This window comes from Mytilus californianus, unplaced genomic scaffold, assembly GCF_021869535.1.
Source record: "Mytilus californianus isolate M0D057914Y unplaced genomic scaffold, xbMytCali1.0.p SCAF_1, whole genome shotgun sequence".
Taxonomy (NCBI): Eukaryota; Metazoa; Mollusca; class Bivalvia; order Mytilida; family Mytilidae; genus Mytilus; species Mytilus californianus.
The window spans coordinates 130,182,871-130,200,531 of record NW_026262581.1 but is presented as its reverse complement, the minus strand read 5'-3'; the positions used below and the strand labels follow the sequence as shown (position 1 = coordinate 130,200,531).

At 32.4% G+C, this 17,661-nt stretch overlaps 1 protein-coding gene across 6 annotated transcripts in view; it reads left to right on the top strand.

Annotated features, from left to right (window-relative positions):
- The first annotated feature begins 6,755 nt into the window (after window positions 1-6,755).
- LOC127713349 (cysteine-rich protein 2-binding protein-like) overlaps window positions 6,756-17,661 on the top strand; it is a 30,749-nt gene continuing 19,843 nt past the window's right edge. For 5 of the 6 annotated variants that reach the window (XM_052219780.1, XM_052219778.1, XM_052219781.1 and 2 more), the window contains exons 1-9: window positions 6,762-6,823; window positions 7,462-7,596; window positions 8,294-8,408; window positions 11,269-11,403; window positions 12,649-12,791; window positions 13,147-13,295; window positions 14,898-15,258; window positions 16,230-16,427; window positions 16,840-17,122. In XM_052219780.1, the coding sequence (XP_052075740.1) occupies window positions 7,497-7,596; window positions 8,294-8,408; window positions 11,269-11,403; window positions 12,649-12,791; window positions 13,147-13,295; window positions 14,898-15,258; window positions 16,230-16,427; window positions 16,840-17,122 (1,484 nt within the window). In that variant the 5' untranslated portion in view covers window positions 6,762-6,823; window positions 7,462-7,496. Of the gene's footprint in view, window positions 6,863-7,461; window positions 7,597-8,293; window positions 8,409-11,268; window positions 11,404-12,648; window positions 12,792-13,146; window positions 13,296-14,897; window positions 15,259-16,229; window positions 16,428-16,839; window positions 17,123-17,661 lie in introns of all 6 variants that reach the window. The other variant, XM_052219776.1, reaches the window with a different exon arrangement.

The following is a 17,661-nucleotide window of genomic DNA, read 5'->3' as shown; positions in this document are numbered from 1 at the left end:
TGCAAGGTACCATACCACAAAGGAAAGGCTGGGATTGATTTTGGGGGTACTTGCCTCAAAATTTTAGGAATTAGAGGCCAAAGAGGGGCAAAAAACAAGCATTTTTCTAGTTCCAGGACAATAACTTTTGTGTAAGTGTATGGATCTTTATGAAATTGTACTACAAGGTTCCATATCAGAAAGGGAAAGCTGGGTTTAAGTTTGGAGGTAATAGCACTAAATGTTTAGGAATTTGGGGCCAAAAAACAAGCATTTTTCTAGTTTCCAGACAATAACTTGTGTTCAAGTGTATGGATCTCTCTCAAATTGTATTGCAAGGTACCATACCACAAAGGGAAGGCTGGGATTGAATTTTGGGGTAATGAATCATAAGGGGGTTCAAAAAATTTGGGGGGAGGGATTTTTTTTTTCTTTAAAATTTTCCATTTTAAATTGGTTATTTCTGATTTATATATTAAAGCAAATAATAATGATATGGTTTGAATAGGTAAATTGAAAATTTATAAGTTCTTAGACCACATTCATTCTGTGTCAGAAACCTATGTTGTGTCAAATATTTAATCACAATCCAAATTCAGTGTGTATCAAGCTTAAATGTTGTGTCCATACTTGCCCCAACTGTTCAGGGTTCGACCTCTGCGGTCGTATCAAGCTGCGCCCAGCGAAGCATTTCATTGGTTATTATCTTGAATATTATTATAGATAGAGATAAACTGTAAACAGCAATAATGTTCAGCAAAGTAAGATCTACAAATAAGTTGCCATGACCAAAATTGTCAGTCGACCCCTTTAGGAGTTATTGCCCTTAATAGTCAATTTTTAACAATTTTTTGTAAATTTTTGTAATCTTTTACAAAAATCTTTTTCTCTGAAACTACTGAGACAAATTTAACCATACTTGGCCATAATCATTATTAGGGTATCTAGTTTAAAATATTTGTCCGATGACCCCGCCTTCCAACCATCATGGCTGACTTGGTTAATAATAGAACATAGGGGTAAAATGCAGTTTTTGGTTTATATCTCTGAAACTAAAGCATTTAAAGCAAATCTGACAGGAAGCAAAAATGTTCATCAGATTTAGATTTATCTGCCCTGAAATTTTCAGACGAATCCGACAACTGGTTGTTGGGTTGCTGCCCCTGAGTTAGTAATTTTACAAAAATTTTGCAGTTTTTTGTTATTTTCTTAGATATCATTATAATATCTAATATCTAATACTATTAATTATGATTTTAACCTTATTTTACATGATTTCCAAAGCATCAGTAAATACAGGTGAGCGACACAGGCTTTTGAGAGCCTCTAGTTTTAATTCTATAGATTTGAAATCCACTGTCTGCAGGATAAAATAAGCAACAAACTAAAAGTCTGATAAAGAACATATTCTGGTGATAAGTAGTTCTTCTAATCGTGGCAATGCAAAGTTGTCCTATTTTGTTATTGGTTAAGTTGACGATAGTCCCCACACATCCACAGTCTTCCATTCTTTACTTGTACATCATTCGATGCACAGGGTGAGTGGGATGGGCTAATGATAACAATGTCTAAGATGTTATCTCTTCATCATACATGGATGATGGTTTCTTCAGTACCTCAGTTTGAATGGGGATATTGTCTGATACATCTGATTGGTATTCTATGTTGTACTCTTATCTGTGTGTCCTAAATCATGATCTCCTTTACTGAATATATTTGTATATTCAAGGATCAGATTTTGCTTCTGTTTAGTTGATATTCACTGAAGAAGTAGCTCTTGGCAATATCAACCTTCTAGAAAATGAATTTTCTCCTGTAAAGTTGCCTTCAGTTTCCTATCTATGGTGACAGTTTGGACATCACATATAACTGATTTAGGTGGTATAGTATGTGTCCTGTTGTTAAGTTGAGTAACTTTACAGTGATGTTTCCATTGTCTGTAGTTAAATGGTCTTAGTGTTGACTGAATATCAATGTCCTTGTACTAGTAATTTGTATATAAAGAACTTAATGGAAGGCCTACTTTGGTATGGGATTTCTTTGACGTAGTATCCATTACTTCAATAACGATGTTCCATGGCATGGTGATTCTATTGGTTGTTCTAATAGGTGATGAGAAAAGATGTTGTCTCAGGGAGTTTTGATATCAATCTCAATGCATCCATGAAATCCGTCAAGAAGATACAAATCAAGGTTATAAAACAAAATCTGAGGGAATCGCATGAACTTCAAAAGGAGCGAGACCGGATGCGTCAAAGGGATAAGCGCCTCCTGCTATGCATGCATCACCCGCCATGTATTCTGTGTTCTGTATCCAATGAAATTCTGCTAATACATGTATAGGCACAACTCCTTATTTGTAGTAAAAGTTATTTTAACACCACTATAGTCACTGAATTCCACCACCACTATGCAAATCCACGCTCAGTCAAAGTCACAATCAAGAATAGGACAAATCAGTAATACAGATCAGACGTCTATTTTGTTATCTAAAGATCTAAGACCAAGAAAAAAATATCGCTAACTAGTTGAGACCCAGTAACATCGGATAGGTCAACCAATTCGTGATGGTGATGTATGAACTGTCGATGTCGTTTTTCCTAAAAGCTCTGGACAGTTTTGATGTCAGGAGCACACCCCTGTTAATGAAGTCCGCATAGTGTGAACATGAATAAGCATAGCCACAGACATGCATAAAAATTTCTCTTGCATAACGTATCAATTGAGATATGTGGCATGTAACAACTGAGAAATGGGAAGTTGACAATTGGAAAGTTGAATTTATCACGTGTGTCATAGATTCTAGTTTGAAGTCGTCCATCTGTGTCAATTTCATGTGTCTAGATAAGATCAAGATATGAAGCAGACCTCCTTTGTAATGAAGTTCAATGGGATATATGAGATGCAAGCACTCGCTGAAATGTGGCTTATTGAGTAACATAACATCAATATGTATGTGAAGAAGAAATTAAAGAACTTTGTAAGGTGCTTTTTCGTTTTGTCTTTAAGAAGGCCCTGAATTAGTTCTGCTTCATTTGAGTACAAATACAAGTCGGCCAGAAAGGGTGTACAATTAGTACACATTGAAATACCGACGGTCTCTCAAAATATAAAACCACCAAACACAACAAATATGTAGTTGATCATGAAAACATTCCAGCATTTTTTATGATATTACTTCGGTGTATTTTTGTTGGAATAAGTGTGTTTCTTCACAAAGTTAGATTTTTCTTAACTAAAACAAGGAATTTATATATACGATTCCATTTTTGGTAGGAAAATCTATGTTTTATGAGACAATGTTGTCGATCTTTCAATCATTCGTTTCTCCAATCATCTTTCAGTGTTGTCCCATAATCTTCCACCCCACGGTGAAACATCCTCGTTATGTTAAAAATACATGATGTTGAAATGCAATAAACACTTTATAATGTCATTCTTAAAAATGAGGAAAAACTTGTTACAAAATGTTTCTCATTTTAACTGTAGTCTGAGTAATACTCATAATGCGAACTTAGATAGCGTTTCAAATAAACCGAGAGCTTTTCATACACGACTTCGAGCAAATTTTGAATTTTACAAACAAAACAGATTTACTTCGGAAAATGACATAAATACTGCATACGATGACTTTCAAACAGACTGTTCACTAGCAATTGACAAGCAAATTCCATTGAAAAGGGAAAAACTTATACAAAAACAGCACCATTCATGAACCAAAAGCTACGACAAGAAATTTATAAGAACAAAATTTTTACAACAAATGCATTCGACTGCCTAACGAATGATCTTTTCCTTATGAAATTTAAAAAGACGGTTTGTCAGAAGATGCACTCAATCTTACACACCATATTCATATCCCATTAAGATGATTTCGTCATGTCATGCAATTTATTGGCCACTGGACCCGAAACAGTAATCTATCATTATCATCAAAATCGACCGGGATTCATGAAGGGTGGAAATTTGGACTACCACTGGTAGATGTGGGTATAATAGATAGGGCCAATAATTTGTCATTGCAGCAGGTCACCTACACACCCATCAGAGAGTTTTTGACTTGCAAGAGTTCCTTTATGAACAGTGAGCAGTCACCCTACACGACAACTTAAATTTGATACTCATATTTGTAAGAAAGCGGCACGGCAACTGAATGTATTAAAACAGATCGGATAACTTTTTAAAAAAATCGGGGGCAGTAACTACTTGTTATTTCCTTTATCATGTCTGGTTTTATTTTATTTTCCAGTTGTTTAACATGTTTGTAGAGAAAACAATAAAAACAAATACTGAAACGTAACTTGCGCTTCACTTATGACGACTATGCAAATAAATATTGAGATTAACTTACAAAATCTGTCAAACAGGTTTACAAACAATAAAGATAAGAAGACAAAGAACTATATGGCTGTGGAAAATTTCAAAATACTGCACAGACATTGTCTTTTGTATCTTCATGGCATTATAACATTAAAAAATACTAGTTTTTACTTTAGCAGAGATAATATTACAGAAATTCCTTTGGTCTTAACAACTGGATTTAGCATATATCCTGTAACTGATTGATAAGCTAGTACAAGCCCTTATCAGGCCAAAACTAGAATACTTCTGTACCGTCGGGACCCTTACACAACAGAGAAAATTAACTTCATAGAAAAAGTCCAAAGACGTGCAGCAAGATACGTATGTTCTAAATACCAATATACTGAAAGTGTAACAAACATGCTAAACACACGTCACTGGCCATCATTACAAGAAAGATGACTTAAAGACCGATTAAATATATTCCATAGAATGACCAACAACAAAATTGCCATACCATATACTGACATACTAATTAAAAGCATAGCAAACACCAGGTCTAACCACGAACAAAAATACCGACAAATTCGATGCAGCAAAGACAGTTACACATTTTCTTTTTTCTGCCAAACTATTAAAGACTGGCATAAATTACCTGAACCAATAGCCTGCAGCACCACTGACTGAGTACTTCAAAGAGAATTTCACCAGAGAAATTCTCCTTGACACTTACAAATACCTACGTGCATAATCTGTATCTTGTTTTTATCTTATACCAAAAATAAAAAATAAAAATTGAAAAATACTACTTACATATATAAAAAATTGAAATTTGATTATGAAATTAGAAAAGTAGATTTTTGATTATTAACAATACTGTTAAAGCAGGCATGCGCATGAAAGTAATCATCAACCAGTTGATGTTTTTCTGCATATAAAGAAGAAGAAGAAGTTCACTGATTCATATTATCTTCTCGTTTATTTCTATCGTGACATTTGACAACTTATGTAACTGTATAGTTGCTAGGAGGTCTTCGCCGAATAAATGTTGGTATTGGCTCCCATTGATTTCCATTATTTATTGTAGTATTGAACATCATCTGTTGGTTCTATAATTTTGTCTTATTGTTATTTTGGTCAGATTTTACTGTTTTATGGTATGATTTGTTCTGATGCTCATCGTAATATTTGATTATAACCTGTATGTATATTCTATATTTTTCTGGAGTAACTTAATCACTAACTTGTACTTTTTTTCAGTTCAAAAAATGTCAGTAGCATCTACTTGAGTAAATGCTGTTTTTTTTTGGTTTTTTTTTTTGGTTCTTTTATCATTCAATTTAGTTTATTGTTCACTGTCGTTTCATTCCTACTTGGTGTAAAAAGATAGAGAAGATAACATGGAAAATCAGACAACATCATGACCAAAAGAAACTGAAAAAATAAAAGAGAAACAACAGTAACAAAGCACTGCAGCACACGGAAAATCAAATATTGAGCAGCACTTCAGGTGAGTCCAATTCACAGGCGCTTTGGACATGTACCCTCCTTTTTCTAATTCCTATTTATTGTGTTCAAATTTTTCACTAAACAGGGGCGGATTCAGGCGGGGGCGTGGCGGGTGTGCGCCCCCTAAAATTTGCAACGCATTGGTTGTCCTCGGCTTAATAAAGAATATTTCGATAATTTTACCTCCAAAAAAGTTTCGCCACGCTCCGATCGGCGAAAATTTAAGTTCTATTAATTGTCTAGTGGGATCAAAAGGTTATATGTAGGGACTGCAACAAGTTCGTGTATAATTTTGTAAAAGAAGACAAGTCTGTATCGTAAACGCCTAATTTCAAGTGGGTACCAATTTAAGTCTGTCATCATTTTAGTAACTGAGCTGGTGTTATGGAAGCGGTTGCATGAGAAGCGCGCTGCTCTTCTCTGAACTTTTTCAATTTGTGAAATTTGCTGTTTTTGATGTGGATCCCAAATAGTTGAGCAGTACTCTAGTTTTGGACGGACAAGAGCTTTAAATGCATGAGCTTTAACTTTAGGTGAGGCTATTTTTAGGTTTCTACGAATAAATCCAAGAGACTGATTTGCTTTTGATGTCATTTTATCATCGATATGTTTGTCCCATTTTAAATTTGATTGAAGAGTTAGGCCTAAATATTTTGTAGAGTCAACTTTTTCTAGAGAGTGATTGTGTAATTTATAAGTGAAGTCTGAACTGAGGTTTGCGTTTTTGAGTTACACTGAGAATGTTGCACTTATCAGGGTGAAAATGCATGAGCAAGTCCTGCTCCCATCTGCCGGCCGCTTCCAAGTCAGACTGTAATTTATGTGTGTTATCTGGTTTTTTTTTTTTGTTCTTATCGATACGATGTTAAAATAACGGTAGTTTATATACGCTGCCCTTATTTTCTGCTGTATAATTCACGTAATATCGCTCACGTCCTAAACCGAAACTATACTTACGTTTAGTATTGGAATTTCCGGTGATTTGGTTTTGCGGCGAAAAATTTTGCTTGTGCTCTTCTTTTTCTTAAACATGGTGAAATGCTTTAGTACCCACTAAGTTAAGAAGCCACAAGTATATTGTTAATCAAAATTTATGAATAGCCTTGCATGTATTTTCTTTGCTCTGTTTCACCCCCCTTTTTCATCTTTTATTTATAATTTAGTCATGCTTTTTTTTTCTTTTTGATTGAATCTGTTTGGTTTTGTTAATTAAAACCTAATCAGTAAACATGTAAACGGGTAATTCATTTTCAGGCAGGAAAGGTGTTTCATTGTCACCCTGTTTAAACAATTGTTTGGAGAAAACAATGATGTCATTTTTGGAATAATGTATCAATTGATACAAGAGTACATTTCCAGTGGCGAATCCAGGGGGGTAAGGGGCGTAGAGGGCATATGCCCCCCCCCCCCCTTTGATTGCCAAAAAAATTTATCATATGTGTTTCACGATTTATATGAATTTTTAGAATAAAATCGTCTAGTATTTTTATATAATCTGTTGTATGGAATAACACCCCCTTTCAAAAATACTGGACCTGCCCCTGATTTCTTATCCTCAAGTAGCTTCTTCTTTGGCTCAACAAGGCCTCAATAATGAATAATACATGTTGAAGATAATCATGATAATTGTAATGCCTCTTTATTTCATCTTTTTCTGAATTTCTGTTACAGACATAACCATATGTTGATTGATTAAGACAGTGAATATGGATTCTGAGGCAACACATTGTTATTGTAAAGTAAAGGAAATTGACGAAGAGACTCCAAAATTAACATGCATGAAATGTAGACGACAGTTCCATATAGGTATGTTTTATCAGTTTGATCAGTTTTAATTTTTTTTACTGAGTGAATTACAGTAAGCTAATAGCATGATTGAATAAATTGAAAAAAAGAGAAATTTTAAGAACAAAGTATTAATAAATTTTGGAGTTTATCAAAAATTCTAGAAAATGGGAAAGGTTCAGATAATGAAATACAGCAGGGTTTTACAAGATAAGATGGAAAGGGGCATGGTACCAAAAATTTCTATAAAAATGGGCAGAGCATCAAGAAAAATAACCAGTGCTCATTCACTTTTTATTCAATTTTATTTAGTAAAGAAATCCTTTATTCACAGGATCATCATGATCAATGAAAGCAAATAAGGCAATCACAAATACAATGCAATACTATGTACATGTATGTGACTCAAACATGAACCAAAATACTATTTTGTTATTTTCGACTGAACAATCCTCTTTAAGAAGTTCTGTGAAAAAACATGAATTTATTAAAAAAAGAATAGAAATGCATGAGAAATACCTTAATGGTTTTCAAAAATATTTACATGCTACAGCATGTATTTCATTTTGGATAATCACTTTATATGCATGAAATATTAGCAAATGTACTTTAAGCAAATATGAATCAATCAATCTATCTTCTAATGGCCTCATCTATGTTTTTATTGAACAACAATGATAGAATATACATGATTATGTTAAATGATAATTTTTATCAGATTGTTTGAAGACAGGAAAGCCATCCTTATTGGTAGGTGATGTATTTTTTCACTTGGTTTGTACTGAATGCAATAACAACGGAGAAGAGGAAGTAGAAAGATTGAAGATGCAATGGTAAATTTGAATAGAATTTTATAAGATTTTAACAGGTTTTCTTTTCCATTTCTTGACTGGAGTTTGTTTTTTCAAGCTGTGGGAATTTATTAAAGTGTTTAGTTATCGTTTCCTTATATAGTATAGCCCACTATAGAAATGGGGTATATATTGCATTCCCAATACAGTACAGAAAATAGAACTTAATATAATAATAAGGAAGATGTAGTATAATTGCCAATGAGACAACCATCTACCAAAAGATCAAAGGACCGGGATGTTAACAGCTCTATAAAACCTATGAAATAGAGAACAACATATATCTCAGTACACAGAAATAAAACATCACATACAACAATAATAATTTGAAAGTCAATGGCAATTCCTCATACTGATCAGTCAAAAATAAAATGGCTATTCTAGGGATGTCAAAGAGTATTCAAGTACTTGAGTATTGCTCGGTAGTACAGAGTATCAAATACCAAAATGTTACTCGATTAATAGGTTTCTTGTTAAGACATTGTCCCCTTCTATTAATAAATTCATTTTTTAGAAAATGCCCCTCAGAGAATTCAATAGAAATATCCAAATTATCATAGTTTAAAAATGGTCTCATATGTTTGTGTGAAATTGTCGTTTATAATGCTTCCGAAATCTTACTTATTTGCGCCAATGCTGCTACTTCTGCACCACTTCATTTTGCGCCGAAAAGACAATCATACAATTGCGCCAATTTTATCAATTTATTTATTTATTTATCTACTAAATTATTATAGGAGGTCGCTCAGATGACAAATCAGTTGCTTTTTGCTTGAATACTGTTCTCAAAATCTGTCTTTCAAGCTTCTGATTTATTATTTTCATGTATATGATCTAATTCCTAACTCAAAATAACTGTACAAGATTCATCTGTAAATATCCTAGCCCAACACCACTTCACTGTACATCTCCATCTAATTTCTCCATTTTTCCTTAATAAATGCCTGTCGGTATTTATGATTTTCTACAGCGGTGATAGGTTTCCCTCTATCAGTCTCTATTTTCTTGAACAATATATCAGACATCTTTACATGTGAAAAACTATTCTATTACTGAACAATTTATTGATTGACGAGTTTTCTTAATTTTAATGAGTGCTCTGTTTAATCTAAAGTTGATAGATTAATTATAGAACATGTTACATGTATGATATAAGTTAAAAATATACAGGGGAAATCTTAATGTGGCACAATTTGATCCCAATCTATTGGCACAAATAATACCATCAGAAAAATAGAGAGTGGCGCAATTGATACTTATTCTAATTTGTAATTGTGCAAATTAATTCTGGCCCATTATCTGGTCCAAGATAATAATCTTAAGAGTTTAATGTCAATTAGGCAACGACCAACAAAATGAAAAAATGCGTACTATTGTTTTCCCATTTTGTAGATATTTTTATGCCCCACCTACGATAGTAGTAGGGGCATTATGTTTTCTGGTCTGCGCTACCATTCGTTCCTATGTCCATTCATTTGTCCGTCCGTTCGTCCGTCTGTCCCCTGTCAGGTTAAAGTTTTTGGTCAAGGTAGTTTTTGATGAAGTTGAAGTCCAATCAACTTGAAACTTAGTACACATGTTCCCTATGATATGATCTTTCTAATTTTAATGCCAAATTAGAGTTTCACGGTCCACTGAACATAGAAAATGATAGTGCGAGTGGGGCATCCGTGTACTATGGGCACATTCTTGTTCTAATTATCTTTTAATCTTCTTAGCCAATCTGGAACAAACAAGGCAGGAATGTTGTATGGAAGTTCCAGTGTAGAAATTTGTGATTTTTGTGATTACACAATACTTGATTCTGCTTGGTCAATTTTTAGATATCTTCTCTGATTACAAGATAAAACTTTTGCAACTGTAAAGGAATATGTTTTGGAGACTTTCTATCGAAAATTCTTCTTCTGAGCTGATCAGGTGGCATACATGTACTAATGAAGCCATATAGGTCCCATTTTAATGAAAAATCACATTTTCATCTTCTCATAAATAAAACTTTGCCAATCTTTATCAAATTTGGCTTAAGAGGCTAATAATTCAGTTGGTGAATGACAAATCTTGACATTTGTCAAAGGTACTAGGTGAGTGATATGGGTTCTTTTGGGACCAATTGTTTTAACACGTTAAAAAATGGCCACAGTTTTTAAAACTTGGAAAGGAGTATGTTCAGTATGATCCCAATATGGCCCCTATTTTTATCTTAATTTTAAAATTAGGATTTAGTGGTCATTATCACAATGTAGCATAGCTTTAACAATGACTAGATAGGAAATTGGTATTTTTGTTGAACTTTAAGTATCCGTCTTCTTTTTACATGTCATTTAAGTATCTGCCTTCTTTTTACATGTTTAATGACGTCATAATCAGCTGAAATCTTAATTTTACACTTAATTCAAAGAAAACATTCAAATTTCAATAGGTTTTTGGGATATGAAATATATAGTGTATGCATTATCAAAACAGATTTTTAACATTATGTTTGATATAACAAATGAACTTTTTGACTTGGAATATTTACAAAATGTAGTTTGTCGAGCCTTGCGCTCCATGTTTCCTAGGCCTAATTGTGGTGGAAATCCAGAAGCCTTTGTCAACTTTCACAAAATCTCTTATTTCATCCTTATTAGGTTGCAACTAGCACAGCTTTGTCAGTAAAACTTGACAAAAAATGTCCCATTCTCTTTCTCACACATTTATGCAGTAACTTGAATCACTGTTCATCTTGAAATAAAAGACTTAATATGTGGTGCCAAAAAATACCCTTTCCCAAACCATTGTCATTCTCCAATTTGATTAACTGATTAAGGTTGTGTTAATTGAATAAACATTTGACTGATTGCAGGTCTCAAGTTGTACTTCTGGCCTTGTATAACTTACAGTTATCTGGATGTGTTGGAAAGTATGGCTACTTTAGGTGGAAGGAACATATATGTGCCTATATAGACAAACACTGGACAGTCTTGTTTGGAGGACAAAGGTTTGTTGATCACGAGGCAGTATATAATAACATTGGATGTTTAACATCATAAATGAAAGCAACAATACTCTGTCTATATATACACAGGTAAATTTGTATACATGAAATTCACTTGAATATAAAAATAAGGAGATGTGGTATGATTGCCAATGAGACAACTATCCACCAAAGTTCAAATGAAGTGGATGTAAGCAACCGTACCGCCTTCAACAATGAGAAAAATCCATTCAATATAGTCTGCTATAAAAGGACCTAACATGAAAAATATTAAACAATTCAATTGAGAAAACTAACAGCCTAATTTATAACAAAATTCAACTCAATCGAGCTTATACGTGAAACTCATGTGAATTTCAGGAAACTTTACCAAAAACAATTTGTATTTTTCATGATTTTGATTAAATCTGACACTTTAGATGTTATTTGAATAACTTTATTTTGAAAATTCATATGAATTTCATGTGAAAAAAAATTCATGTGCTTTTCACATGAAATTCATGTGAGTTCCACATATAAGCTCATTTGAGGTGAATTTCATGTGAATCTCAATTCACGTGAGTGAAATATACCTGTTCTATAGGTAATTATTTTAGGAACGTAAGTGTGATGACAAACATTTATCATATGAAAGAGTTTAAAAAAAGATCGTGTAAATGACAGTATACCAAGGTTCAGGGGTTCTATATGATCCTTCACAGGGTGGGTACTTTACCTTCTGAAATAAACATGGTGTTAATTGATGTAGTATGACTTTATCAAAGGCCAGAAATATAATACAAATTTGGACCAATACAAACACCTATTCCGGAAGAAAAATGAATAATGTCAGACTTTGCAAATGACATCTTCGTTTGTCCTTTTTGGTTTGTATAAGTTCTTAATTTTTATGCCCCCGCCGTAGGCAACTGGGGCATAAAGTGTTACCCTTGACCGTTTAAGCACTCTTAACTTTAGTTTGCCGCATGCAAATTTTATGTAACTCATAGACAATGCTGAGAACCACAACACGCAGACAGAGTTCGAATTTGAATTGTGAAGTCATTTACCATTCTAGAGTTATGCCCCTTTTTTACTTGGAAAATTGCAAAGCTTGAGCGAGGGCATTCCTGTCCTCAGACACATTCTTCTTTTATTTTTTATTCGATTTTCAAATATATTTGCTTTGAGCATCATTTTGAAGAGATATTTTTGTTGATATGCACATCTAGTGCAGTAAGATTAGTACAGTTAATTTTATTCTTGTAGAAAGAAAACATCATTATGGCATGGAACAGTAGCTGGTACCCTGTCATCTGGATGTCCTCAAGTATTTACCTCAGGAGCCAAGGAATTAGGAGAAAATGGTTGGTGGAGACTTACAGAGATGAAACCACCATATACCAGCCATGGTGAGTAATTATCAAACTATTGGATGAATTCTGTAGTTCTGGTCATTGTTATCCAATTACAATTTTTGTCGTAATCTTTTGAGAGTATATCAAAGAACACACTATAGATTCTGAAACTGTCATGACTGTTGATAAGGGGTCAGGAAAAACAAAATTTGTCTTGTCTTTATCTTGGGTATACTTTGGGTGAATTGATAATATTTGATATATGAGCGATCACTCCTACCAGAAGGTGTTGAAATTATTTTTGAATGTGTTCACTCTATATTTTTGGTACCCTTTGGAGTTGATTAGCAATACTTGGTGTGATGTTTATGCATGTAAATCTACAAACCTTTTTTGTTTATGTCTTTAGTTTCAATACAAACTGCCAGACAGAATAGAAAAAGATTATCTGTATCTCCTGTTGATAGTTTAAGTAAAGTGGAGGGACTCAGGAACAGACGAGGCAAAACTTCCATTGAAGCTGCGATGGAACTCAAAGCTAAAAGGGAAACTCTAACTGTAAATACATTTTAATCATATAATGTGGATTCACTATTATTTGTTGGGTACCAATTTTCTTTGATTTCGTGGGTATTGGGAACCACAAATTTAAATGTTCAACAAAGTATGAATTTTCTATAGGCTGTATACAAACTTTGCAAAACCACGAAATCAAATATCCACGAAAATACAATTTTTCCACTGTCTACGAAAATAAATTAACCCACAATTTTTTTTTTCAAGAAGGGTAAAAATCACCAACAATCACATTGTGTGTACTGTAAGTAAATGATGAATTATAAATGACCCTTAAAAATACACACAGTTTTATCTTAAAGGTTGCAATATATGTTTTCTGCAAATACTTGATTAAGAAATAATTTTTCATGCCATGATCTTTGCTCATTTTAACATGAGTAGGCATTATGATTGTCAATATATTTATACTGAGCTCAAGTGAGGTGTAAAATTTTTACATATATTATGCTACCCATGTTAAAATGAGCATAGAGCATGACATGATTGAATAATTTTAATTCTAATAGAAAAATTCTTGAAAACAAATTTTGAAGTGGACCTTATGATAAAGCACAAACATTCTAGAAAAACCAACTGTTTCACTGATTAAAAATGAATTGAAGTATGTAAACTTACTTTTATAATTATTCTGTTTCATTTCCTAGCATGCAACACCGACACAAATGTCCATTTTGATCTCAGGCTTTGTTCAAAATACAAATGACGTTGCAATCTTGACTGAGATGATAAGTTTTATTGGAATTATAACATGGCTTTGTTTACAAACAAAAGAAGTGTGTCATATTATGTGATATTTATTTATTATTCTAACAGTTTAAGTGATAGGGCCTTTTTATTTTTATTTTATTTAAATTTTTTATTTTCAGTTTTAAAGTTTTTATTTAAGAGACAGTTTTATTTATTTTTTCTCTGTGTTTTACTGGTTAAATTTCTACCTTATATTTTCTCTTAGCTAAGTGAATAAATCCTTTAATGCAAATTTTTATAGATTTTACTTGTGTATATACCGCAGGGAATGTAAATACTTATAATCTTCATCATTATTTTATTTAATTTTGGTTAACTGTTATATTCTAATATGTTTTTATGGTATTCATTGTGATATATACTTCCCCTTTCAATGCTTTTAATTTACATCATTATTCTATTTAATTTCTGTTTCATTCTTATGTTCATATATATATATATATTTGCTATTATTGTATGCATTGTGATATATATTTTCCTTCAATATTATATGTTAAGCGCTTAGAGTATTATGTTTATTAGATAGGCGCTATATAAAAGCTATGTAATAAATAAATAAAATATTATAACCACAAAATTCTTCTAGGCACTATTCTACTGATGTAAATAGTTCTATTTTGACTTTTCATGTGTATGTTTCAAATATAACACATCTTTTCAAATTAAAATATTTTTAGAGCTTCAGTCAATTGGTTCTCCTTTTAGCTTATTTAAAAACGAAATTTTAAATCATTTGAACTCATGCTGTAACAATCTAAAGATATAAAGTAAAGATAAAATTCTATAAAATTGATGCAATTAACAATTTGCCTAATAGATAATGCTTCTTTTCAGGAAGCCAAAGACATCAGGAGAGCAAAAAGTTTCACATCACTAAATACATCCAGCTCAGATAAACAGATTTTTGAGTCGCTCTCTCAGCCAAGTCCTAGTCCTGTACAGGGTGGAAGTCAGGACAATCTAGTAACATTCATGCAGTATATCAAACAGGAACCTGTTGATCCAAGCTTTTCATGGACTCATAATACTAACACTTCATTGAGTCGGAGTACTCTGTCGTCAGTGGATAGTTTTTCTCCTGTAAACTCATCATTTTGTTCTGTGAAAAGTGAAGTTGATGATGACAGTCAGTTCTCTCATGCAAGCAGCTCTAAAACAGATTCATGGTTGACAGAAAATGAACTTAAACCAGAGTGTTGGTATTCCTTTTATGTATTTTTTGGGTTCATATTGTTGAGTCAAATATATTTCTATAAACATTAGTATAATTATTGACTTTGATAAGTACTGATACTCCCAAATGTTTCAGACATTACTGTTCCTTGGACCAAAAAACGGTGACGAGGGAATTTGTTGTTTGTTAATTTCTTTGGTTTTTTTTTTGTAACCTGAACATAGTTCAGTTTAATGTTAAGAACAGATGAGTGGTTGGGTTTTATTTTGAATTACAGATCAGGGAAGATCTTGTTTTTAAATAGAGAAACATACTGTCGATTTATTTATTTTTGGGGCACCAATTCTTGTGGATTGAGGAAAAATTGTATTTCACAAGTAATATATTTATCTTTTGTAAAAAAATATTCGTGGAAATCTTTTAGGCTAACCTGGCCTAAAAATACAAATAAGTCAAAATGATTGATATCATCAATTTAGCCCTAAGAGGAGTTATTGCCCTTGAAAGATGACTTTTACCCTCTTTTGCGTAGTTTGCACTAACAATACCAGATAAAGAGGAACAGTAAGAAGTAGAAATTTTCAGCACAATAAGATTTTTAACTCGTCAACATGTCTGAAATTGTCAACTGACTCCTTGTAGAAGTTTATTCCCCCCGAGTGAAGACTTTTACCAATATTTTGCATTTTTGTCACAAACTATAGTGGATAGAGAGTTACTATAACAAGCAAAAAAAATCAGAAAAATAAGATCAATAAGTAAGTCAACATGGCCCAATTGCCAGACTTTTATAGATAGTTTTGTTGATAGGTTAAATGAATTTACCTCTCTATATTTTGGTATGTTTTTCAAAACATAATTTCCTATGGTACACCTATATTTTTGTATCAAAAAAAAAAGTTTTGCTTTTATTAAAGTTGGTTCCAACAACCAATTATAGGAAGGATTGAAAATTTATGTTTTAAAAGAGGAATCTAACTAATTTTTTTTAGTAAATATTCCTTCCTTGTTGATGTCAGCTGATAATACAGATGTGAATGATTCTGACAGTGATTTAGAGATTGACCCAGGAACCATAACTCCTCCACCAGGGTCACCAAAACAGTGTGATTCTCCAATGTTACTTGACATTCTGTCCACAGTCTGTGATAATGCTGTAGATAATGAGATGTTATTTCAGGGAACTGAAGGTAGTTTATTTTGTTAAGAATAGGAATATACAGATGTGTAATGTGACCACATGTAATTTCAATTCAAGATTTAAATCCATTGACAAAAACATTAATAAAACTATAAAAGTTGAACCAAATGAATGAGGACTGGCATCTTTGTAGATAATGAAAAGAAAATGTGAAAAGTAGTAAAGAACTATATGTTTACATTACATATCAAAAGAATGGTGTCTATGTAAGGATTGAATATGAAAAGGAAACAAAACAGAGTAAAGGTCAACAACAACTGAACATATCTAGAAATACCCAGTTTTCCAAATTCTTAAAAGAGATTTTGTTTGCAGACTTATTGAATTTTAATAACCTGTATAAAAGGACAGTTAAGAAACACATTTTTTATGTTTTATGAGATTTATATTTAACTTTACAGGAAAAGTTGAAATCCAGCAAGAAATTCAAGATATTGATATGTGTGTTGTTCATGATTCTGATAGTATCCAAGGAAAAGGATTACCAATGGAAACCAATCAGGAAGTGAAATCATTTAAAGAAGAAGATAATGATTCTGTTGTGGATTCAGAAAGTGAAAGTGAAAACAGTAGTGCTGATGAAAATGAAAGTACAATACACAGTGATAGAGGAAAATCTACTGGCAAAACAAAAATAGAAAGAGAAAATAAGACAGAAAACAAGGAAAATTTACAAGAAGAAAAGTAATTTAAAAATTTGAATCCAAAATACAAATATGATATGAAAAGAAACAAATATTATCCCCCTGTCATAGGCTTGAGTATTCCAAAAAATAACAAACTCAACATCTAATCATTTGTAGAAAAGTTAAAAGAAATAAAAATTCCGATAATATGTAGGTGGACTAAACATGCATATCACATGTGTAATTTCACAAGAAAACTACATCCTGTTTATTGTGGAAAATTTGTACTTACATTCTGCTTAATATAAAAGTTCTAGCTTTTAAACTAAAGAAGGATATAGGTGGACAGAGGGACTTGGTTAAAACAATATGCTTCCTGACTTTTTGGCAGAGGCATAAAAAAGATTATTTCTTAAGAAACCTGCAGATAATTTCATCATTCTGTTAGGGATATTGTATGACCAGCAGTATTTTCTTCCTATTAACTTTTTCTGGAATCTAATTGCAGTATTGCAGTGTTTTTGGTATAGATCTGAATAAAAATATACTGGTAAACTTTATCAACTGATGAAACAAATAAAAAATTGCAGACTTATT